We start from the raw sequence: 25,830 nt of genomic DNA, 5'->3' as shown, positions 1-25,830 counted from the left end.
TTGTAAAATGGCTGAGCATACTGTGTTTAGCTCCACGTGTGATGAATCATCTAACTTTCATTTATTTGCTAAAAGCTCATTTAAAAATTTAACTGCGTTTGGCATCAACGAAAGAGCTTCAATAAACGGTAAGTTAATATGTACTTTTTTTAATAATTTAAGGAACTTACCTAATTGTTCATTTGTGTGGTCTTTCCTTGTCACATTGGGGTATGGCACACGAGGTTTATACTCTTTTCTTACATCAACCTTACAGTTATCTGCCACATTGTCTTGCCCTGGTTTCGGTGCATCTTCGACTAACTCTTCATCATTGTGCACATAATGGCATGAAGTTGCTCCCTTAGGTTAGTTTCAGTGTTACTTGGTAGGCTACCTTATGGTCGTTCAGTGATCAAATTAGCAAGTTGTCCTATTTGAGTTTCGAGCCCTTGACTCGACGCTTTCTAATTCTTAAACGCTATTTCGGTATTCTAAAAATGAGTTTCAAACGCTATTTCGGTATTCTGAAAACGAGTTTCTGACACCGAGATGAATTTTGTGAGCATCTCTTTAAGGTTTGATTTCTTCTCTTGTTGGTAAGGTGGTTGTTGAAAACCTAAAGGATGTTATGGTCTTTGATTTCCTTGACCACCCCACGAGAAATTGGGATAGTTCCTCTAACTGGCATTATAAGTGTTACTGTACGGGTTATTTTGAGGTCTAGAAGTATTACCCATATAATGGACTTGTTCCTCTTTAGTGCGAGAGTTGAAGGATGGATAATCTGTGTTGTGTACTCATCCTCTGTTTGAATCACAGCTCATCACTAGATGTACCTGAGTAGAACCATACAAACCATCAATCTTTTTATTTAAAAGTTCTACCTAGTTAGACAGCATAGTGACCGCGTCGAGGCTGAAAACACCAGCTGCTTTTATCGGCTTCATTCTCATGACTTGCCACTAATAGTTATTCAGTGACATCTCTTAAATAAATTCATAAGCCTCTTCAGGTTTTTTGTTGTTTAAAGTTCTATCGGCGGCTACGTCGATAAGTTGCCTTGTTGAAGGGTTCACACCGTTGTAAAAGTCTGAACCTACAACCATAGAGGTAACCCATGGTGAGGGCACCCTCTCAATAAATCCTTGTATCTCTCCCATGCATCATAAAGAGTTTCTAAATCCATCTGCACAAAAGAAGAGATATAATTCCTTAATTTATCCGTTTTAGCCAACGGAAAATATTTAAGTAAACTTTTTTGGTCATTTATTCCCAAGTGGTGATTGACCCTCGTGGTAACAAGGTCAACCACTGTTTAGCCTTATTCCTTAATGAAAAGGGAAACAACCGAAGGTGAATGGCATCGTCAGAAATACCATTAATCTTAAAGGTGTCGCAGAATTCTAGAAAATTTGCTAAATGAGTGTTTGGATCCTCGTCCTACAAACCATCAAACTGAACAAACTATTGCATCATTTGAATCGTGTTAGGTTTCAGTTCAAAATTATTTGCAGCAACAGAAGGTCTAACTATACTCGATTCAGTTCCTTTTAAATTAGGTTTAGCATAATCATACATAGTACGAGGAGCAGGATTCTGATCTACTGGATTTGCAGCAACCACAGGAGGTAACGGATTATTCTGATTATTAGCCATCTCCTTAGTGTTATTGGCGTCGTCCTTGTGCCCTTCCTATATGTGTTGTAGGCTTCACCTTTTTTCTCTTCAGTTTCTGCGAGCTGCGCTCTCGATCTCACTGTCAAAAAGCAAAGGTCCTGATGGGTTCCTCCTAGTCATAAACTAGAGACACATGCAAAAAGCAATTGAAAAGAAAAATTTAGTTAAGGAAAATTAAACTAAAAGCAAGAAGTAAATTGCAATAAAAGTAAAAATGGCTAAAGTAATAAAAATAAAGCGTTCCTAATATCTTAGTCCCCTGCAACGGTGCTAAAAACTTGATGGTCGTGAAACTAACTAAAAATTTGACTAAGAAAAGTGCACCTATCGAACAATAGTATAGTTATGGTGAGACCGCGAATACCGTATCCACGAGGACTAAAAGTACTAGTAATTACTATCTTTTTATTATCTAACCTAAGAATTAAAGGATGTTTTTAAACTAAAACTAATTATCTAATTGACTAAGATTACAACAGAGATTAAAATTGGGAAATACTTTCTGGAAAATCGATGGAGAAGACAATACCCAAGGATGAATCCACCTAGACTTCACTTATTACTTCTGAATTAGACGATTTATCACTTGACTTAATCCGTAGAAATCCCTAGTTTATGTTATTATCTCTCTTGAGACTAAAAACAACTGACTCTAGGTTGATTAATCGAAATCTCTTTCTAATTAAAACCCCTATTGTTGTATTAACTCGATCTATGGATTCCCTTATTAGATTTGACTCTAATCTGGCTGATTTATGTCGTCCTATCTTTAGGATTGCGTGCAACTCCGCTTAAATATGAATGACCTACTCTTAAACAGGGACTTTTGCTCCACTGAATAAGCACATCAAAAACCTGAATTAATATCTTGGAATATTAAAGCAAGAATTAGAACTCGCAATTAAGAATAAGAACAAGTATTTATCATATAATTCAAATAGTAATAAGATCCGTCTTAGGTTTCATCTCCCTTAGGTATTTAGGGAGTTTAGTTCATAATAATGGAAAACATCTCAAAATTGGGAAAATAACAAAACATAAAGAACCCAAAGAACTTCTAAGGAAATTGAATGGAGATCTTCAGGCTTGAAGTAGATCCTGCTTCTGAGCGGATTTCGATGGTTATCCTTGAGTATTTTTTGCCTTCTACTCTGTGTGTCCCCTTTAATCGTCTTCTAGGGTGTTTATATAGTCTTTGGACTCCTTCAAAGACCCTCAAAATGAGCCTTTTCCGAGTAGAATTGGACTTGGGCTCGACAGGGACACGACCGTGTGGCACGCCCGTGTGCAGGTGCTAGGCCGTGTGAAATTCTGACTTGGTTTAATGTCGACACGGCCATGACACATTGGCGTGTGGCCTGCTCGTGTGTCACATAAGGGCGTGTGGTTTACCCGCGTGAAAATGCCTAGGCCGTGTGAAACACTGAATTAGGCCCAATTTGTCCGTTTTTCACCCGTTTCATGCTCCTTTTGCTATCCTAAGCTCTCCTAAGTATAAAACATGAAATTAAAGGATTAGGAGCATCGAATTCAATGAAACTAAGGAAAAATCATTCATAAATATGTTAAACATGGGGTAAAAAAATATGTATATATTATGGTTTACCAGACGGTTAGTAGAGGAGAAGGATATGGAGAAGCCTTTCTCCACATGATGAATGCTTGGTACACCAAGTTTGTTCGGACAAACCCAGGTGTTCAACCTCCCCCACCCCTGCCTATTCCTCAGCCTACCCTTGTAGCCCCCCAAGTTGTTGAGATGGTGAGAAGGGAAAGGCCCCTAGTTGACCGAATTAGAAAACAAGAAGCCGAAGAGTTACAAGCTAACATTGATGATGATCTAGAAAAAGTAAAATTTTGGCTCGAGAACACTATCCGGGTCTTTGATGAGTTGTCATGCACACCGAAAGAGTGCATGAAGTATGTTGTATCGCTTCTAAGAGATTCGGCCTAGCAGTGGTGGAACACCCTCATATCGGTTGTGCCGAGGGAGAAAGTGACTAGGGAGTTTTTCCAAGAGGATTTTCGCAAGAAGTAAATCAGTTAAAGGTTTATGGATCAAAAGAGGAAGGAGTTTCTCAAGTTGAAATAGGGTAAAATGACAGTTATCGAATATGAACGTGAGTTTGTGAAACTTAGCAAATACACTCGGGAATGTGTATCTACTAAAGCCATCAAGTGTAAAAGGTTTGAGGATAGGTTGAACGAAGACATTAGATTGTTGGTTGGTATCCTTGAGTTGAAGAAGTTTGTTGTGTAGGTCGAGAGAGCGTACAAGGCTAAAGAATTGACTAAAGAAAAGCGAAAAGCTAATCTGGAGTCTCGAGACTCGAGGAAGAGACAACTAAGCAAAACCTTCCAATCTTCATCTAAAAAGTCGAGAGAGTTCACTACTCAATCTAGTGCTTCTATTGGGTATTCGAGCAAGAACAGGGTTAAACAGTACACGATTTCGAAAGTTCAGACTACTTCGATTGCTAGTGTTGGGAATGCTCGACCCAATAAATCTAGATGTTCCCAGTGTAGGAGACATCATCTTGGCCAGTGTCAAGGGGGTGATAGAACTTGTTTTAAATGTGGTTCCCCTGACCACTTTATTAGAGATTGTCCCGAGAGGACAGAAATGGGAAATTTTCAATGAACAAGATCAAATAGTGCTACTAATAGAGGAAGACCTCAGAGGAATCTGGGTAGTGGAACAAGTAGTAAGGGTGCACCTAGGGAGTCCGCTGTGAAACCCGAGGGTAGGGCACCTGTAAGGACCTATGCCATTCGCGCTCGCAAAGAGGCCTCATCTCCTAATGTGATTACAGGTACATTTACTATCTATGATACTACTATTGTTGCTTTGATTGATTCGGGGTCTACCCATTCGTATGTTTGCATGAAACTGGTTTCTGATATGAACTTTCTTGTTGAGTCTATTGAATTCGTGATAAAGGTGTCAAACCTATTAGGCAAGTATGTGTTAGTTGATAAAGTGTGTAAAAATTTCCCTTTAATGATTAGAGGTCATTGTTTTTCGGCTAATCTCATACTATTATCGTTTGATGAATTTAATGTAATTCTTGGTATGGATTGGTTAATCACTCATGATGTGGTAGCGAATTGTGGAAGAAAATTTATTAAACTAAAATGTGAGAATGGTAATGTTCTTTGGGTTGAACCAGATGAATTAAATGGCATTCTTGCGGTGATTTCTTCCATGTCTGCTTTGAAATGTGTGAGAAAGGGTTATGAAGCTTACCTTGCCTTTGTGTTGAACACTAAAGAGTCTGAATCAAAAATTGAGTCGGTACCAATAGTAAATGAATATCCGAACGTGTTTCCGGCAGAATTGCCTAGGTTACCTCCTATTCGGGAAGTAGAGTTTGAAATTGATTTGATTCCTGGTGCTACACCTGTTTTGATTGCTCTGTATAGGATGGCCACAATGGAATTAAAAGAGTTAAAAGTCCATTTACAAAAGTTGACTGGCAAGGGCTTTGCGAGACCGAGCTCTTCACCTTGGGGTGCTCCCGTTTTATTTTTGAAAGAGAAAGATAGTTCGATAAGGCTATGTATAGATTACCGATAACTCAACAAGGTGACAATAAAGAATAAGTATCTTTTGCCAAGGATTGATGATCTGTTTGACCAATTGAAAGGAGCCACGATATTTTCAAAGATAGACCTAAGTTCCAGCTACTATCAGTTGCGGGTTAAAGAGTCAGATGTGCCTGAAACTGGCTTCAAAATGAGGTATGGCCATTTGGGTTAACGAATGCTCCTGCCGTGTTTTTGGATTTAATGAATCGAACATTTCAGCCATATTTGGACAAGTTTGTTGTGGTGTTCATTGATAATATTCTGATTAATTCAAGAGATGAGGCAGAGCATACCGAGCACTTGAGAACTATTTTATAGACTTTGAGGGACAAGCAGTTGTATGTCAAGTTCAGTAAAAGAAAATTTTGGCTTCGTGAAGTTGGGTTTTTAGGACACATTGTTTCGGGAAACAGTATTAGAGTTGACCCGAATAAGATTTCAGCCATTGTTGATTAGAAACCACCGAGGAATGTAACAGAGGTCAAAAGCTTTTTGGGCTTAGCTATTTATTACAGATGGTTTGTTAAGGGGTTTTCAGTGATTGCTACTCCAATGATGAGGTTATTGCAAAAGGATGTTAAGTTCAAGTGGACGGAGAAGTGCCAACAAAGTTTCAAGAAATTGAAAGTGCTGTTAACTGAGGCTCCGGTGCTAGTTCAACCCAAACCGAGAAAGGAGTTTGTGATCTTTAGTGATGTATCCTTGAATGGGTTGGGATGTGTTCTTATGAAAGAAGGCAAAGTGATAGCCTATGCATCTAGACAATTGAAACTGCATGAGAAAAATTACCCGACACATGACTTGGAGCTAGCCGCCATTGTGTTTGCATTAAACTTTTGGAGACACCATTTGTATGGTGAGGCATGCCAAATATTCACTGATTACAAGAGTTTGAAATACCTGATGACTCAAAAGGACTTAAATCTAAGGCAACGGAGATGGTTAGAGTTGATAAAAGATTATGAGTTAATAATCAGCTATCATCAGGAAAAGGCAAACGTGGTCGCCGATGCCCTAAGTAGAAAATCTTTATTTGCTTTGAGAGCTATGGATGCTCGGTTGGCTTTGTTAGATGACAGTATGGTTGTAGCAGAGTTAAGAGCTAGGCCGATATTTCTTCAAGAAATTTGTGAAACTCAGAATAATGACAATGATTTACAAGCAAAGAGAGCTCAGTGTGAGTCGGGTTTTGAATCTGATTTTTGGATTGATTTTGATGGTTGTTCAATGTTTCGAGATAGGATTTGCGTCCCTAAAGATACCAAGTTGATTCATAAGATTTTGCATGAAGCATACAATAGTCGTCTGTTAGTACACCTCAATAGTACCAAAATGTATAATGACTTGAAGAAAAATGTATAACGGCTTAATTTGTCAACAGGTGAAAGCCGAATACCAAGCACCTTCAGGATTGTTATAGCTATCATGGTTTTCGAGTGGAAATGGGATCGAATTACCATGGATTTTGTAAAAGTCTTACCTTTGACACTGAGTAAGAAAGATGCGGTGTGGGTCGTTGTTGATCGATTGACGAAGTCGGCTCATTTTATCCCAGTACATACAAACTACTCACTTGATAAATTGGCTCAGTTATATATTTCTGAAATTGTGGGACTTCACAGAATATCCTTACCGATCATATCGGATAGAGATCCAAGGTTTACCTCATGATTTTGGAAAAAGTTGCAAGAAGCCCTAGGCATGAGATTGAATTTTAGTACCGCCTTTCATCCACAAACCGACGGCCAATCTGAGAGAGTGATTCAAACCTTGGAAGACATGTTGAGATGTTGTGTTCTAGAATTCCAAGGTAGTTGGTAAAAGTACTTACCTTTGGTTGAGTTTACCTATAACAATAATTTTCAGACGAGTCTAAAAATGGCACCTTATGAGGCATTGTATGGTTGGAAGTGTCAAACTACCAAAATGATTTCACTATATATACCCAAAATAAGCTATTGGATAATGTGATGATGCTCCAATGACCTCCAACCTTTGTGAGCTTCCGAGCTCTATAAAATAGGGGAAAATAAAATAGAGTAAGCATTACATGCTTATTAAGTTCGTATAACGGAAACTAAACTTACCAATCCCGTTTATTAAATCTAAGCATACAAAATCATGTTTTCCATCAACCAGGCAAAATTGCCTAAACACATGCACTCAATCAAACATGTTAGTCACAAAATTTTCATATACATCAAGGAAACATAGATGAACTCATTATACAATTTTCCTTCATGACATTATACATTTCATCCCATAACTCTCCTATCATGCCAAGAGTTGTGACCGTTGAATGATTGAAATTCCAATGGATACTCAAGTAGTACACTCAAGGTGTACAATTCAATAACCTGTCAATTATTATTCAAGAGTACCCATTAGGGCATTTAATCAAAGAACACACTCTCGAGCCACATATCAAATTTTAGGATTACTAGTCCAGGCCAAATCCTTTATGTAACGTATGCTCAGAAGAGCTTAATTAGGGTTACCAGTCCAGGCTAAATCCTAATTATATCATATGCTCAAGAGGAATTATATCAGGAATACCCGTCTGGGCTAAATCCTTTCTATAACAAGGTTAATAGGATTACTCATCTGAGCTAAATCTCGTCAGCAACAAATGCAAGACCTCATTCATTTTGGAAAAGCATATATATTCATCGAAATTCAATATTCAAACGAGACTTTACCCTTTTTGCAACATTTTCGAACATGCAATTATTCACACATTTATAATATTCACATAAATGTAAATCATATTTTATACAATCATAGTTAACATATTTACATGCTCGATTAAGTTACACGAACTTACCTCGACACTTGTTCACGTAAATAATCTACTAATCCGAAACCTTTCCTTTTCCTCGATCTAACCTCAAATTTGTGTTGCCCGTATCTACATAAATAAATTTAATCATCAATTTCACACATTACTTATTCATTTGGACTCGATTTACATCCTAGGCAAAATTACCATTTTGCCCCCAATTTTTCAGTAAATTCCAATTTCATCCCTAGGCTCGGAAAATGAAATTCATGCAATCTGCTCTCTCTTCTAAGCATAACCAAAATTTCAACATAAAATTTACAGCACATATTTTCTATAAATTTTTGAATTTTTCATCAATTTTCACAATTTTACATTTTAGTTCCTAAATCATGTTTTCATCAAAAATCACTTTGTAAAATTTGTTTATCTATCAAAAAACTTTCATTTTCTACCATAAATTTTAAATTTTCAGCATATTCATCCATGACCTAATTTCCATACCTTGATAACTTTTCAAATTGATCCTCCAAATAGATAGATTCAGCGATCCCAGTTTCAAAAATATCAAAATTACTAAAAACGGGACAAGAAAACTTACCCAATTAAGCCATGAAAGTTTTTTCTCTCTCTCCTAGGGTTTCCATGTATTTTTGGGGAAGATGGTGAGAAAAATAAGATGATAATTCTTTTATCATCTTTTAATTAATTAAGTTAAGTCAATTTTCAATTTAATCCTTGCCCTTTTTCTAAATCTCTATGGATGAGTCACCAAAATATCTACATACTTTTCTTTAATGGTCTAATTGTCATATAAGGACCTCAAGTTTTGAATTCCAAAGTTATTTAATCCTTCTAGCTACTAGAATTCAACTTTTGCATTTTATGCGATTTAGTCCATCCCATAATCAAGTACATAATCAATAAAATTTTCTTATCGGAATTTTCACATGACATTTCTAACATATTATGGACTTTGTAATAGAATAAAAATAAATCTTATTTTCGGATCGGATTTGTGGTCCCAAAACCATTGTTCCGATTTCACTGAGATTGGGATGTTACAACTCTCCCTCCTTAAGGATTTTCGTCCTCGAAAATCTTACCAGTAAAAAGATTCGGGTATTGCTTCCTCATAGTATCCTCCTGTTCCCAGGTAGAATCTTCTATACCATGTTGTTGCCAAAGAACTTTTACTAATGCTAGCTTTTCAGTTCTTAACTCATTTGTTTCCCGAGCTAATATTTTCATCAGTTCTTCACTATATGTCATATCAGGCTGAATCTCTACCTCTGTTGGAGAAAGAACATGTGAAGGATCGAATCGATACCATTGTAGCATAGACACATGAAAAACATTATGAATCCGACCAAGTTCTAGAGGTAAAGCTAACCGATATGCAACCGGTCTGATTCTTTCTGTAATCTCATATGGTCCAATAAACTGTGGACTCAGTTTTCCTTTACGACCAAACCGGAGAACTTTCTTCCAAAGTGATACTTTCAAGAATACCTTGTCACCGACTTGAAATTCTATTTCTTTTCGTTTCAAATCAGCGTAGGACTTTTGACGATCAGAGGCTACTAATCTGAAACCTTTCCTTTTCCTCAATCTAACCTTAAATTTGTGTTGTCTGTATCTACATAAATAACTTTAATCATCAATTACACACATTACATATTCATTTGGACTTACATCCTAGGTAAAATTACCGTTTTGCCCCCAACTTTTCAATAAATTCCAATTTCGTCCTTAGGCTCGGAAAATAAAATTCATGCAATTTACTCCTTATTCCAAGCCTAACTGAAATTTTAACATAAAATTTACAACAAATATTTTCTATAAATTTTAAAATTTTTCATCAATTTTCATAACTTTACATTTTAGTCCCCAAATCATGTTTTCATCAAAAATCACTTAAGTGCTTAATTACGAGAAGGGTTAAATCGCATAAAATGCGAAAGTTGAATTCTAGTAGCTATAGGTATCAAATAGCTATGGAATTCAAAACTTGAAGTTCTTATATGGTAATTAGACCATTAAGAAAAGTATGTAGATTTTTCTTAATGACTCATCCATGGAAATATAAAAAAAGGCCAAGGACTAAATTGAAAATACCAAAATACTTAATTAATTAAAAAGATGATAAAACAAATCATCTTATTTTATGTCATCTTCAACCTAAAACACATGGAAACCCTAGGAGAGAGAAAAGAAACTTTCAAGGCCTAATTGGGTAAGTTCTCTTGTCCTGTTTTTAGTAATTTTGGTATTTTTGAAACCGAGATAACTTAATCTGTAATGCCCCAAATCCCGAGAACCTTGTTAAAAATTATTTTGTGCATGCACAACATGGATGTATGGTTGCCTTAATGGTTTAGTACTCTGGGAGTATTTGGGGGGTCATGGGTTCGAACCCTGGCTTGGGCAAATTTTTGCTCTTACTTGAATAAACCTTGGTTTTCTGATAGTAGGCTTCTTAAATTTTTTAGGGTAAGGCAGGACATGAAATGCCTGCTAGTCTGGTGGTGTGTGGCGTGTTGGGGTGTGTAGAGGTCTTGAGTTTAGGACCTGCCACATCCAGGTGTGTTTTATTTTGGCCTATTGCCGTGTGGATGATTGAGTATCACTAGAACTCTTCTACTTGGTCGGTTGGATTGTTGAGGGAAGTAAGGGATCATGTTACCAAAATTGTGGAGAGATTTTAGGAGAGGAAAAAGTGGAGGGTAAGCTGTAAAGGTGTAACACCCCAAACCCGGCCCAAACACTATGGCCAAATCTGATGTGTTACATTGAAGTGTTTTAGCGAAAATCGTGTTTTCATTGAAAACCCTTCTTAAACAAAAGAAACCTTAATAAACACACCTTTCAGTTGCAAAAGCCTTGTTTTAAGCATTTGATTTAAGAAAACTTATCATTTAGAAATTAAGTTGATGAAATGTAGAAAACATACTATAATTTAGGAAACCCGTGTTCAACTTCTCGTAATTACAATAGAAATAATAATACTTCCAGTAATAATAGCATAATGAAAACCTTATTACAATCTGGTCTGAAACATACTTAATAAAATAAAACTTTCCAAATTTGTCTTGCTAGCTGGCCATCCAGAGTCCCTCCAAACATCGAATCGTCTACTGAGCTTCACCTAAAAATAAAATAAAAGAGGGGGTGAGTTTTCGCAAACTCAGCGTGTACAACCCTCGACAGAAAACAAGCATTCAAAAATCATCATACATCAAACTTGTAATGCAATCCCATTCAAATTATCCATCCGCTACACACGAGCTCCGTCCCCCATCACACCTTGTGGGGATATAAATATCGACCCACCCAGCCCACACACCAATGGTAGCCCGATTGCAGAACTACCTTCATTTACATATTGGGCTTTAAAAGCCGTCGGTGGATCCACGATTGTCAGGCAACCATGCGATCCTCATATACTTCCTCTGTACCATAATTCCCACCCCATATGCAACCTAAGCAGAACATCATATGTATGCATGTCACATCCACAAAACTTACATTCACCACCTAGGGGTATTTTGGTCATTTTCTCTCTTAGGGGTATTTCAATAATTTTCCTTAATTACGGTTTCCATATACCTTGGCCCATGAACAAGCCCCGCGAGCTAAGGTGAACGAATACTATACACCAGGTAGGATTCTAGAGAAGAGAAGGTGGATCGTTACGACCGCTTAAGTACCAAGCTCTCCCTAGATCTAATCCAAGACATGCATATACCCGTTGCCACACCTTAACCCTATGACTTATTCACAGTCTCAATTAATTAATTAATTTTTATGTAGTCATCATATACTAGGCCCAATACCCCTACATACATGTATATAACCAACTAGGCCCAATCTTATTCAAATGGCCTATCTAGCCTAGTTAATATTCTTATGGCCTACTAGGCCCAATTGACCTTCATATGGCCCATTAGGCCCAAATCATATTATACTCATGCTCACATACAAATTTTCTAACACATAGCTTCACTTATCAATCTTTGCCTATTATGGGCCCAACAGCCCATTAGGCCCATTTAGCCTATTCTGGCCCATTTTGCCAATTCTCAACCCAAGTCCACAGAATCACCCGTGGGCCTCAGGTAACCTATCGGTTTCCTCTCCACGAGTGTTCGCGCACTCGTGTGACTATCGTAGCCCAACTTTCAGCTTTTCGGCCTTTCGACTTTCGACTTTTCGGCTTTTCAGCATTTCGGCTTTTGCCGATTCATTGTGTATGCAGTGTATGTACACACCTAGTAAGCAAGCATGATGCGATCACCTTAGCCCAAACCTACAATTGATATCACTCAAAGATTAATCTTACATACTTATCGAATACTTTACCAAAAGCTAGAATCTTACCTTAACATTACCTTGAACACAAATCCCAAATAGCTTCTCCTTAATCACGTACTCCTTAGATCTATATTAATCTTAACTATTAAATCGGAATAATAGATGACTCATATCCAACAAAAGTCCCCTTACCTTAACTATGAACATTCGGCCAACCAAGATCAAGAGCACTTACTAAAGTCTCTCACCGGAGGAGCAAATCGATAGAGATCCAAGGACTGAGATTCGTTACCTATTCCTACCCAAAACAGATTAGAAGAAGTGAGGGGATGTATACTCAATACTTAGCAAAACCCGATTATGAGAACAAAGCACTTACACTAGGCTTGACCAATTAGAAAGGTTACTGATGGCACCAAGAGTATTCGGCCAAGAAGGTTTCTACCCGTGCGATTTGTATAGTAAAAGAGAGTTATTCGGCTCTAAAGAAAAAGAAAGAAAAGTCAACAATGAGGTAGAAGAAGAATAAAATTTGGCACAAGGAAGGAGAAAAAGACAAGAAAGGCAGAGGGTTTTCGGCTTTTAGAGAAAAGAGTTTCTGGTAACAGGGTGAAGGAAATTCGGTCATTAGCTTTATACCCTAGCATTCAGCACCTATTTATAAGCCTTATAGCCAAATTTTCCCATGCCCAATTCCCCATTCGGCTCTATCACTTCTCCCTTCTCATCTCATTATTTTTCTCCCTGATAACCCCTTGATCCTTTCCTTAATTTTCTCTCCTGAACACTTCCCTTGAAGTCCACTTTCATGCCAATTCCATCCTTCTGGAAAGTCAAAATTAAACTACTAAAAACACTAAGCTAGGATTCGAACCTTGGAACTCCTTGCTAACTATTAACGCCACCTCCCTACACTCTAAGTGGCGTCACTTAGCCACTCCTATACTAGGCTCTTTGCTGCTATTTTCCCCTATCTTTATTTAAAAGCCCAACTACTTGCCAACCCTGATTCCTTTAATAATTAACTTATAATTTCTTCTACCCCTTAATTCAAACTCAAACCTTGACCAAGACCTAGCTTTGTGTAATTAGCACTAAACCGGAATTATTAAGCACAAAAAGAAAAATTCAAGATTTCGAGATTTTTGGATTTCGGGATTTTTAGGGTGTTACAAGAGGATTTTTGGCCGAATAGGGCATTGACTCTCAAGAATTCGACTATGGGTGAAAAGTGGTCATTACATTTTGGGTTTTTGCAAATTGTGATGCTTTTCACTTTTCGTTTCTAAATTCAAGCCTTATTTTTCTTTTCTTGCATCTTTCGGTAGTGTGCTTAGGTTCTTTCTTTTTCCTTTTCAAGTTTGTCAAATAGGCCTATTACCCTAGCCTTTGTTTTGATTTTGAGTAAGTGCTTCTTTACTTCTTTTCATCCTTTCTTTTCCCTTCACTCTATTTTTGCCTTGGCCGAATATCCTCTTTCCTTCCTCTCCCTGGCTTCAACATTACCTTTTAGCCGAATAGCTTCAGCATTTATGGTTATTCCATCTCTTCCTCTCCTTTCAATTGTGCTAGTTCCCTTACTTGGCTAGTCGAATATCTTTTCTCTTGTAGCCGAATCTTCTTCTGCTTTGACTAAGGTAATTGGGTTTCTTTTTTGGGGGTTGTCGAATTCTTGGCTATAGCAAAATCTTGCTATAGTTGTCATCTATGTGCAGGTTCACGGCTGTGCTGTCTCTTTCTTTTCTGTACTATAATAGTCTTCCTCTCTAATCTCTTCTTTTCTCTATCGGTTACTGTCAGGAGGGTGTCCGTGGCTTCGCGTGCCTCGATTGTAGTGTGTACTATGGTAGGCTGAATACTGTTATCCTTCATTCTTAGTCTACATTCTGATAAGTCATTCTTTGGTTTAGGAGGATTACATGTGTGGTGGTTGTAACCAAAATGGATGGTTGTGCAGGCTTTGCTAAGGGTCTTGGAAATCAACTCCTGTTAGCGATTCAAGTGGGCTAGGTCACTCATTTAAGTCAAGGAAAGTTTTAATATTAGTTAAGTTATGTATTGAAAAAGAGGGTGTTTTACCCTATTGATAAGCGACTAATGGAACGATCTTGAATGAATAAAGGTTTGGCACTCGTGGGATTTTGGCACTTTTTGCAAACAGGTGTGTGAAACACTGCCTTTGGATGTGAAACTACAAAGGCTGAAAAGCCACAAAATCGAAGAGTGCATTTTCAACACCACACGGGCAAGCGACTGCCCATGTGGCCAGCCAAGTGGTAAAACGAGGCCGTGTTATTGATAAGATGGCCATGAGCGACTTCATGAGCCGAAACAATATTGGGCCATTTTGGGTCGAACCGAGTTATGTAGGCCCAATAGGCTTGCAGGCCCACTCGAAGAAATCACACAAAGTGTTTTAGATCGTGGGCTAGCCTGTGTAAACCACACGATTAAAGCCATTTCTGGGCTAAATGGGCCATATGAGACTGTGGGCCCACGTGGGCCGCAATATGGGATGAAGGCCCATTATCACTGTTTGACTATTAAGGTCGCGCGGGTCGCCTAAATTGACTGTGGACTTACTGTTAGGTCGGTAAGTATACTTAAACCCTATACTAATGAAATGACCCCTATATACCTCTGTGAGGTAAATTGGCTGAAATACCCCTGTATTATGTATGACTGTTTTTGAGCATGACATTTCTGCATGCACCTATGATATTATGTTGCTTTACATAGGGTGGGATATATGTTTTGGAGGAAGTGTACTGTAAGGCTATAAGCCTATTACTGGTAGTGCAAATACTATTTATTACCGAATACAGTACGTTTTGGTGTATAGGGCTGGATGGGTCGATTTTATCCCCACATGGTGTGTAGGGCTGGTGCAGAGTTGGTGTGTAGCGGATGGACTGGGTAGGATTCTTTGTCTGCATACTGTACTGATATGGGCTAAGGCCCAAACTGCTTTCATCACTGAAATGGGCTAAGGCCCAGACTGTTACTGTTACTGAAAAGAGGTTAATGCTCCTAACCGAAATAAAAAGGACTTAGGCCTAGTTTGCATTACTCTGATTGTTTGTTATTTTGGGTTTTCACACACTGAGTTTTCGTAACCTCACCCATCTGTCATCTGTGCAGGAGATCCCCAAGCTTAGACGGATCAAGGCGACAAAGGACTCAGAGGTTGCCACTCAACCTAGTTATTTTTTTATATATAATAAATATTTTTATATTGGGTTTTTATTATGTAATAAGGCCGATTTAATTTTTACTTAATTTGGGAGATTTAATTATCCTATTTTTATATTACACCTATTAGTAATAAGACACTGATTTCCGTGAAAATATAAAAAAATGTTTTCTGAAAACATCACACTCACACAACACGTTTTAAAAGCTTTTATAACAAATACGGTTTTAAAGTTAGTAATAAACTGGTCTAAATAATATTTTACCTAACAACTTGAGTTTTCACAATGAACAAGGCCTCCTAATTTTTTTTCATGAATCTAAAGAAGCATTTATCAAGAACATATTTTTCATCAATTATTGTTTCGAAAAACACTCCAATGTGACATCACAGATTCGGCCATAACTTCTAGGCCGGGTTTGGGGTGTTACATAATCTCTCTATTTGATGGATTAATTTGAAAAGTTACCAAGGTATGAAAATGGGTCATGGATATATATGCTGGAAATTAGAAATTTATGGTAGAAAATGAAAGATTATTGATAGATAAACAACTTTTACAAAGTGATTTTTTATGAAAACATGATTTAGGGACTAAAATGAAAAGTTGTAAAATTTGATGAAAAATTCTGAAATTTTATGAATACAGCTGGAAAGTTTGTAATAGGGCTTTGGTTAGGCTTGGAATAAGGAGTAATTTGCACAAGCTTCATTTTCCAGGCTTAGGGACAATCAGAATTTGTGGAAAAGTTAGGGGCAAAATGGTAATTTTACCTAGGATGTAAATTGAGTCCATTTAAATATGAAATGTGTGAAATTGATAGTTAAATTCTTTATATAGATCCGGACAACACTAATTCGAGGTTAGATCGGGGAAAAGAAAAGGTTTCAGATTAGTAGACTTTTTACCCGAACAAGTGTCGAGGTAAGTTCGTATAACTTAATCGAGCATGTAATTTTGTTAATTCAAGGTTGTGTTTGTATGTAACGTGATTTACATTGATGTGCTTTACTTGTATACTATGATGGAAAATTTGATACATGTTTGAAATGGTGATAAAGGGGTTAAGTCCCGATTGAATGTTGAATTCTGATGATTTTATGTGCTTTCCCGAAATTAATAAAGTACTGCATTTGTTGCAGACGGGATTTAGCTCAGACGAGTAATCCCACTGACCTTGTTATATAAAGAATTTAGTCCGGATGGGTAATTCCTATATAATACCTCTCGAGCATATGTTATGATTAGGGTTTACCCTAGACTGGTAATCCTAATCGAGCTCCTCTGAGCTTACTTTGTGTAAAGGATTTAGCCTGGACTGATAATCATGTTATACGATATGTGGCTCGAGAGAGTGTTTCTTGGTTAAGTTCCCTAAGGGGAACCCTTGAATAAGGAATTGATGGATTATTGAATCGTACACTTCAAGTGTACTACTTGAGCATCCATCAGAACTCAATGAGTCAACGGACATATAACTCTAGACATGGCATGAAAATCTTGAGATGAAATGATAATGACTTGAAGGAATATTGCTTGATGAGCTCATCTATGTTACTTGTTTGATATGAAGGTTTTGGTGACTAACATGTTTGATTGAATGTATGTGATCAGGCAATTTAGCCAAATGGATGGAAACATAACATTGTGTGCCTAGATTTAATAAGCAAGATTGGTAAGTTTAGTTTCCGTTATACAAACTTACTAAGCATGTAATGCTTACTCCATTTATTTTTCTCCTATTTTGTAGTGCTCAGAAGCTCGTGAGGGTTGGAGATCGTTAGAGTATCGTCACACTATCAACTAGTCATTTTGGGTATATTTAGTAAAATTATTTTGGTATAATGGCATGTATAAGATAACTTGGCCAATAGTGGCTTGAAATGTTATTTTGTAACCTAGCCATTGGAATGGCTAGTAATGGTTCATTTTGGTATTACTAAGTAGATTATTATGTTATACATATACACATGTGTTATGTTATGAATATGTTATCAAAGGTTGCTATTGCCTAAGTTAATCCAAGGTAAGTTTATAAACACCTATGTATGTAATGGTATGCCTTGTTGAATGATGATGATTGCCCAATTTGAATGCTTGAATTGGTTGGTTTTGGATATGTGTTTCAAGTGCAGGTCTTGGGTGAAATTTTGGGTGAGAAATGAAGCTAGAAATGGCTTCATTTTTTCCACATGGGCGTGTGTCTAGACCGTATGTGACACACGGCATAGTAACATGGGCATGTGGTTAGGCCGTGTGTCCCCTGCACCTTAATTTTGAGAAACAGAATGCTCAGAATTGGGCACATGAGCAGAGACACGGGCGCGTGTCTCAGCCATGTGTGCCACACAACCTAGAACACGGGCGTGTGTCTTGGCTGTGTGAAACCTGCACCTAATTTTAAATTAAATTAATTAACCACACGGGCGTGTGGCATGGCCGTGTGTGTAAGTCATAGAGTTACACGGGGTCGAACACGGCCTCCAACACAGGCGTGTCCCATAGACCACACGGGCGTGTGAGCTCTACACCTTGGAAAAATTTTAAAATTTCTCGAAAAATTCTTAAATGTCCTGATTAAGTCCCGAATCGATTCTAAAGCTCGTATTGGACCTCGAGGGCCCAATCAAGGGACGTTATGGATTATCTCAGTAAATGAATAGTAAATTACGTAGATTAATGGAAAAATGTTCTGAATATTCTGGTAATACTCTTAAACCCTGTTTCAACGACGGGTGCAGTTTGGGGGTGTTACATTGAAACCACATTTTAATCCACAATCCTGAAATCCACCATTAACAACCAAATTTTTGACTTTTTTTTAAACTTGCATTTTATGGGCTAAGAATTCAGTTTAAGAGAATAGATATCATTTAAAACTATTAGAATGACGAATGGTTACCTTCAATGAAAGAAATACGAGCTTTGATGCAAACTCGAGCAAACTCACTCGTGAAAAAGATGATGAGATTAGTGAGATTTCTTGGTGTTTTTCTTGGTTCTAATTGAGATTTATGGTTCAAAGGATGTTTGAAATCAAAAGGGATTAGGATTTGGAAGTAAAAAACCAATTGGGAGTGTTGGTAGAGTAGAAGGGATGGTAAGAACAACTATGGGGAATAAACCATCGTGAAATCAATTTAGACAATGGGGTTTTTAGGTTGAATTTAAAATTCTAGGTAAATTTCTTCATAAAAACTCTTAATTTTGAATCTTTTACAAATCAGTCCTATTTTCAAAATTAAAGGTATTGAAAACTCATTTCAAAATTTGACTTAATTTCCTAATAGCCATTGTCGAAAACATTATCAATTACCAACCTTACGAAATTCCAAGTACATATAAGCTAAAATTCTTAAAATACCCTCGAAATTTCTAGTCCTAATTTTTGGGGTGTTATAGAACATTTCCATAATGTACTTCCTCACGTTTTCTTAACCCTTATACTTTATAGACATCAAAAAAGTCAGAAGTGATGTCATCTCAACCTTATCATTTTTAGCAAAACGTTTCTCAATTTTGTCAAGGAAACCCTTGGCCTAAGTAATCTTTTCAGATTCTGTGCACTTAAAGGTTTCTAGAATGTTTGTATTTTATAATCATTAGACTCATGCGATTTAAATGATCTCACCTCTCAAAATCTCTTTTAATATCAGGGGTGCTTTTCACAATGAGAAGTAAGGTTGTTCTTCCCTTAGTGCAAGGTCTATGTCTATACAGCTAAGCACTATAAGTGTCTTTTCCATTCCTTAAAATTGGTCTCATTAAGCATGGGTATAGAATTTATATTAGCAAATATTGTGGCAACAGAAGATGAACTAACTGAATATAAAACAAAATAAATAAAAACAAGCTCACATCATATTCATAAGTAAACAATAAATTCAAAATAATGGCTAATCCCATCTCAAGATATCAAACACAACATTAATATTAAGTCTTTGGACAGTACTATTAACAGTAAGCGATACTCTTGTTGTAGCAATCAAACATTGACAATAAATTATGTCAAATAATTAATTAATCTTTAGACTAACTTATTATTCACATAAAATACCTTATAATTGTCACACATTTATCACCACAGATGTTAAAATTCTGTCAAATATTAACTTACCTTTGGGTCAATTAATAAACACATAAATCACAAAAAATATAAAATCATCTTGATATTTTAAATAAACTAATCTACATAAAAACATCACTTTGTTTCAACTAATCTACTTAAAATATTAGACATCTTTAATTAAAACTCAAACCCAAACCCAAAGTAAAAATCTAAATTTATTTGTTTTAAAATATTTTTCTTAATTTTATCTTTCAATCAAATTAAAAATAATCGTATATATATATTTTTATATTTATATAATTTTCTAAAACAATATAAATTCAACCCATCAAAAGATGCATATATTATATATGTATAAATAATCGAAACATATATATGAACTAAGTAGGTATCTCATACATTGAGTCAGTCATAACATGCATATATTATATATTATATATTTAATATATATTATATATATGAATCGATTTGTATACTGTCAACTTCTTTTATTTTTATTTTTCTTTTTATTAACTAAATGCCATATAGGATTTTTTAGTAGAAATTGAAACACTAGATTTGCAAATAGAAATTGAAACACAGGACCCAATCAAGAATGAATTTCAAACTAAATTCTTGAATTCCACGTGATGATTCGGTCAACTAATATTATATATTTTTTCAAACCCTAAAACTTTAAATATAAATCCAAGATAATAAAGATTTAAAAAAATTAATATAAACCCATGAAATTTCATGAATTAATTATTTCAAAAAAATTAATCAAATCCAATGATTCGATATGACGAGACTCGAATATCACTTGTTAAAATCGTAAAACCAATATCTAATATAAAACTTTATTAAATTAAGATTTGTCATGTAAAATCATCAAGAATAAATTAAGAAACAAAACTAGATGCGGAAACGTACCTGAACCCATCGATTCTTCAAAATTTTTACATTTTACGATTTTTTATCTTCCAAAAAAATAATTTTTCTTTTTTTGTATAACTCTCTGATGGGATATACAAAATAACCCTATTTTTTTGGGACCACTACCTCTTTAAATAACTAATTGTTAAATCATTTTTGGGTATTTATAATTTAGCTCATCATCAAATTATAAATACAACTTATGGTATTTACATATTATTTCTATAACACTTTAATACCTATGATACTTATGACATAATTGGTCACTTAATTTTACATCACACTTTATAATAGCATTATACATTATACATATGTGCCCATAATTGAGGAATTTAATCCAACAGCCTGAGCTAGGGAAATTATAACTTTCAAAAAGATTTTAATATGATTTCACATGATATTTGTTGTTATTTTGTAAGCAAAATTGCACCAACCTATCAGGAAGAATTGGTTAATACCCTTTGCACAAGGAGTTTTAGGAAATACAATAATGTTGGTGGAGTTAACCCTCCTCAGTAGTTTGCTAGTACCAAGAAATACTTTACCTTGATCTCTTCTCAGAAAGTATGATAAAAAGAAAAATGTCGAGAGTACCCATCCAGGCCAAGGGCCGCATTGCACCCAGATTGAAAATAGTTGCATCGATTTCCTCTTCTAAAATTTCTTGTTTGAATCATTCATTCATATCCATAGATATCACACATTCGATGCATTCCTCCGCTCAATTATCCATACTTGTGTGATAATTCAAAAAAGAAAAAGTTATAAAGTGCGCTGAAATGAAGTCCCTTATCTCATCTTCATCAATAATCCAATTTGATGAAGAACAGGAAAACAACAGTCCCAAAAGATTAGGAAAACAACTCTGCGAATGGCAGAATCCATTGTCATCTAGTCAACCCCCAGACAGTGCAAAAAATTGAGTTTCAATTTAAAACATGATAACTGTCATACACTTGCTTCTTGAAATTTCAAGTTTTATTTACTTATTCTACATAGGATTAATATTAAATTTATACATTAACTTCATTTTAGTATACAATTTGATATATAAATATTTATTTGGTGTAATTATATATATAAAATTTATATTATAATTAATATGTATATATAAAATTTTGATTTTATTTAATTATACATATTTAAATAAATAAATTTATTTATTTATTTTTATATTAAATTAATATAATTATTCTTGTAAAATAAAATTGATTTGATAATATAATAAAATCGGGTAAAATGAAAGTTGACATATACTTTTTATATTTATTTCTTCTGCATATAATGAAATGGAATGAAATGGAAGGAAAAGAGGGTAAAATTGTCATTTAAACTGATTATGAAGAAGATATTGGCTGCGAAGCGGGAGCACATGCCGAATTATTTTTGTGGCAACGGTTTGTTTCCATGAAAATCAGCCTTTTCTTTCTTCCAAGAAACAAACACGGTTCCTTGCTTTCTTTTCTCTCTTTGTAATTCGCAATACTGAAACACCACCAAAAGCAACTACATTAAACTTACCATAAAGCAGATTTCGTCGAGAGCTAAAACGAAATCTTGGGTTGAATTAATGACTCAATTCACACCACAAGGGCGTTTGAAGCTGCTCTTTCAGGGGGATGGTGTGGAACCCAAAGACCCTTTTCATTACAATCTTATTAGCAATGTTTTTGGTGCTTCTGGTAAGCTAAAATCCCTTCGAGTTCATAAAAGTACTACTGGGAGGCTCTACTTTTCTTCTTCTAGTATGAAGAAAGGCAGCCAATTTTATGCAAAGGCAAGTCTGAATGTGAATGATGAAGGAACTTGTGATGAAGAGGACTATGATAGTGAGTTTGAGACTGATGATTTGGCTTCTTTCAGAGGTCTTGTTTTGGATATCTCTTACAGGTCAAATATATATATGAAAAACTTCTTAATTTACCCATCTTTCCTTGTTTTATTTTTATCCTTTCTTTTGTTATTTCAATTGGGTGTTTGTTTAGAATCATTTGAACTATGGGTATCTCAACTGGATATGTATGTTTGCAATACAAATACAATACGATATTCTTGTTTGATTCTTTCAATATTATGAACCATAACCAAACCATGTACTCGTTTTCTTATTTGACAATATTCAATTTTTCTCTAATCATCATTATCAGCATTTTTTTCTTTTTCTTTTATTTTTTTTCAATGCGAAATATGAGTTCTCCTTGATAAATTTGGATAAGATCTGACTAGTGTCACTCAATGCCAGGCCAGTCAATGTTGTGTGCTGGAGGCGAGCTATATGTTTGGAGTTCATGGAAAAGGTTGGATAAGTGTGGATTCTCACCTTCGATTTTAGATATTTGAATGCAACTTCTGAAGTTGTTTACCAAGGTTGAGGAAAAATCAAATCTAGAAAACTGAAAATTATCCAAAATTTTAACCATAATCCTTGATTATGGAGTCCTTCTTTTTACCATGTCGTTGTATGGGAGCACTAGTGTTTTGAAATGTATGGTGTCAGGTTAATTTAGATTTTAGATAATTCTTATATTATTTAAAATCTTTAGCGGTTTTATGTATTCAGAGATTTATCGAAGTGTTATAGCTAGATTTGTTCAAAAGTTGGACTATACGTCTAGGTCTAAAAATCTGTCTGAAATTTGAGAGAGTTTGGATAAAAATATTAGGTCTGTTTAAAATATGAGTTGAGTTCGGGTTTAAACATTTAAGGTTCGAGCTCCACCCGACCCAACCAGTTTTAAGTTTACAATAATTTATATTATGTTATCTTTATAAATTATGTAATTTATAACTTAATATAAACCTATACTAAATATATAATACTACTTTAATGTAAACATTAAAATAATGTTAATATGACTATATAAATTTTTAATAAATTAAAATAATTATTAAATATTAAATTAAAATAATATAAATATTTTTTAAAATTAAAAAAATATGTATGAACCTAAAATGTGTTTGGATTAATCTATTGCAAATATATGAAAAACATAGAAAAAAAAAAACACATTTCAAACACATCCATATCCTGCATACATCCGAGTCTAAGTAATATAGGTAATTTTACCTTCTTACCAGTTTCTTGATCAATCACTTATGAAGTAATACCTTTTGATCATCTTGTTTTGTCTCTTTGATGTATGCGTTGGCTCAGATGAGACCTTACATTGTTACCAACATTTAAGTTCCTTTGCATTGCTGCCTCTTTTCTTTTTTTAATCCAGGCTGATGTTCTAGAATATTATGATCAGACTGTAAATTCCCCAAGTGGATGCTTATACATACCAGCGGTGTTAAGGGTATGAAATCTGTCTTTCAATTTTTCTTTTGCATTCCTTGTTTTATGTCACTTGGGAGTTACATACTAGTGTCGGACATTCGTGTCCAACTCAAATGTGTTCTAATTTTATTTTTTGAACTTTTTTCATATATTTGAAATATCTTTAAAAGTCTATTTTTATACTATGTTTTTATCTGTGTTTTACTTGGATGTCCAACACGAATACTCCAAGAAAGCAAAGAACCAAAGCAACATAGTTCTTGTTACTCTACTTACAAACCTATTTGTTTAATGCTTTTTCTTTTGTAACCTCAATATTCCTCTCCCAGGTTCCCCATCTATTGCAAGTTGTTAAGAGAAGAAGAATCAGATCCAATCTTAGCCGCAAAAATGTTCTATTTAGGGACAATTTCACTTGTCAGTAAGTTCGTTCACAATTTTCATTTTGTCGTAAAGTGTTCATAAGTCAACCTAATGATGTAAATAAATAGGATAGGACACGATACAATCATACAATCTTCTTTTATATCACAGTTTGTCCTGTAAACTAAGTACTTGTACCTGAAATCTCTTACTTGGGCTCAGGTGTAAATGTTGGATATGGATATATGTCTGATGCAGCATATTTTCAATATCTTTTAAAGAATTCTTAGAAGGGTATATCTTAAAACCTATATCCAGATATATGTCGGATGCAGATATTTCAAACAAAAAGGAAGAGTAACGGCGCATTATATGCTATTTTTATTAGAATTCAGTTGAATAGCGATTATGTGTTGGCCTTCAAAGGATCTTACAAAGAGGTTTTTGGTTTTTGTGAAAAAGGTATTGTTCAGCTCGTGATGACTTGACCATAGATCATGTTCTGCCAGTTGCAAGAGGAGGGGAATGGAAATGGGAAAATCTGGTAAGTTGACTCGGTATTTCTAGAGTACTCCAGTTATTCTTCTTGTCTGTCTGTGTTACTTGAATTCGGGTGTGCTTGTCAAACACGGCTATGGGTTTGTTTGATTTTTTTTTCCCTAAAACTTTCATGTTCTCATTACCATGTCTGCATGTGCATTGGATACGGGTAAAACAAAGAATCTGAGCAACATATCTTCTCCTCTATGCCACTTGGACTGTATCAAAAGAGAGTTTTAAGATTTCATGGTTCTAACCACCCTTAATTCACAATGTTGATAGTTTCTTTCTTTTCCTTGTCTCCCTGGTTCCAGGTCACCGCTTGTGCCAAATGCAATTCAAAGAAAGGTCAGAAAACTCTGGTGGAAGCAAATATGAAGCTGATTAAGGTCCCTAAGGTATTTTTATTATTATTTGGATTTGAGCCTGAATATCGGATACAAATATATGTCCAGGACATAAGTTTCGTACATGTACTTTACGTTGATGATGACGATTTAAGTTTATCTTTGATTCGGTTGGTTTCAGGCCCCAAAGGATTATGACATACTTGCCATACCCTTAACAAGCTCAGCAATGAGGATGTTGAGGAAGAGAAATGGCACACCTGAAGAATGGCGTCAATATCTCTTCCCCACTACTGATCCTTAGACATTCATTTCTACCTATGTTACTTAGATTTGGATGTAAATGTTGGATACAGATATGTTTTCGTCAAAAAACAATAATCAAGAGTAACATAGGTCCATACATACCGATTGCTGTACATTCTCTTATATTTCGTACGGTACATTTCCAAATCAATGATCACTTCTAAATTGCGTCTTCTTCTTTTGGGATTTTCTTTGGCAATGTTTTTAAGGCCGAACACGATCCTCTAAACTAGTTATCCATAGAAATTGAACAGATGACTAAATAAATTTGATGATCATTCTCTATTTTTCTTTCGTTTTTCTTCACTATTATAGTTTTTTTTTTTTTTGTGTGTGTGTGTAAATTTTGTTTTTGTATTTGTCACATTATGCACCTAACAAATGTGTTGTGAGATGGCCAACCATGCAACAACTCGCACAAATAGTGAATAATCCAAATGCGAATCACTTGACGAACAATTATTTGGTGAACAGTC

General features: G+C 35.3%; 1 protein-coding gene and 1 non-coding gene across 2 annotated transcripts; both read left to right on the top strand.

Moving 5' to 3' along the window:
* Positions 1 to 1,094: 1,094 nt before the first annotated feature.
* Positions 1,095 to 1,201, top strand: LOC128287633 (small nucleolar RNA R71). The gene has a single exon (XR_008278332.1). It is a non-coding gene; the product is annotated as a small nucleolar RNA R71 (small nucleolar RNA).
* Positions 1,202 to 21,862: 20,661 nt separating this feature from the next.
* Positions 21,863 to 25,519, top strand: LOC108478848 (uncharacterized). Its single transcript, XM_017781303.2, has 7 exons — positions 21,863 to 22,408; positions 22,761 to 22,815; positions 23,743 to 23,817; positions 24,128 to 24,219; positions 24,624 to 24,705; positions 25,016 to 25,099; positions 25,230 to 25,519. The coding sequence occupies exons 1-7, from the start codon at positions 22,089 to 22,091 to the stop codon at positions 25,350 to 25,352; spliced, it is 831 nt and encodes a 276-aa protein (XP_017636792.1). The 5' UTR covers positions 21,863 to 22,088; the 3' UTR covers positions 25,353 to 25,519.
* The last annotated feature ends 311 nt before the right edge of the window (positions 25,520 to 25,830 follow it).

This window comes from Gossypium arboreum, chromosome 13 (genome assembly GCF_025698485.1).
Source record: "Gossypium arboreum isolate Shixiya-1 chromosome 13, ASM2569848v2, whole genome shotgun sequence".
Classification (NCBI taxonomy): Eukaryota; Viridiplantae; Streptophyta; class Magnoliopsida; order Malvales; family Malvaceae; genus Gossypium; species Gossypium arboreum.
Note: the sequence above shows the minus strand (reverse complement) of the source record. Positions and strands in the feature narration are given on the sequence as shown.

What these genes read in the sequence shown, in the direction of transcription:
- LOC108478848 (XM_017781303.2), top strand. Translation starts at nt 22,089, where the DNA reads ATGACTCAATTCACACCACAAGGGCGTTTGAAGCTGCTCTTTCAGGGG. An exon ending in ACATACCAGCGGTGTTAAGG is followed by an intron (nt 23,818 to 24,127) that starts GTATGAAATCTG and finishes TTCCTCTCCCAG; the next exon opens with GTTCCCCATCTATTGCAAGT. An exon ending in AGCTGATTAAGGTCCCTAAG is followed by an intron (nt 25,100 to 25,229) that starts GTATTTTTATTA and finishes GGTTGGTTTCAG; the next exon opens with GCCCCAAAGGATTATGACAT.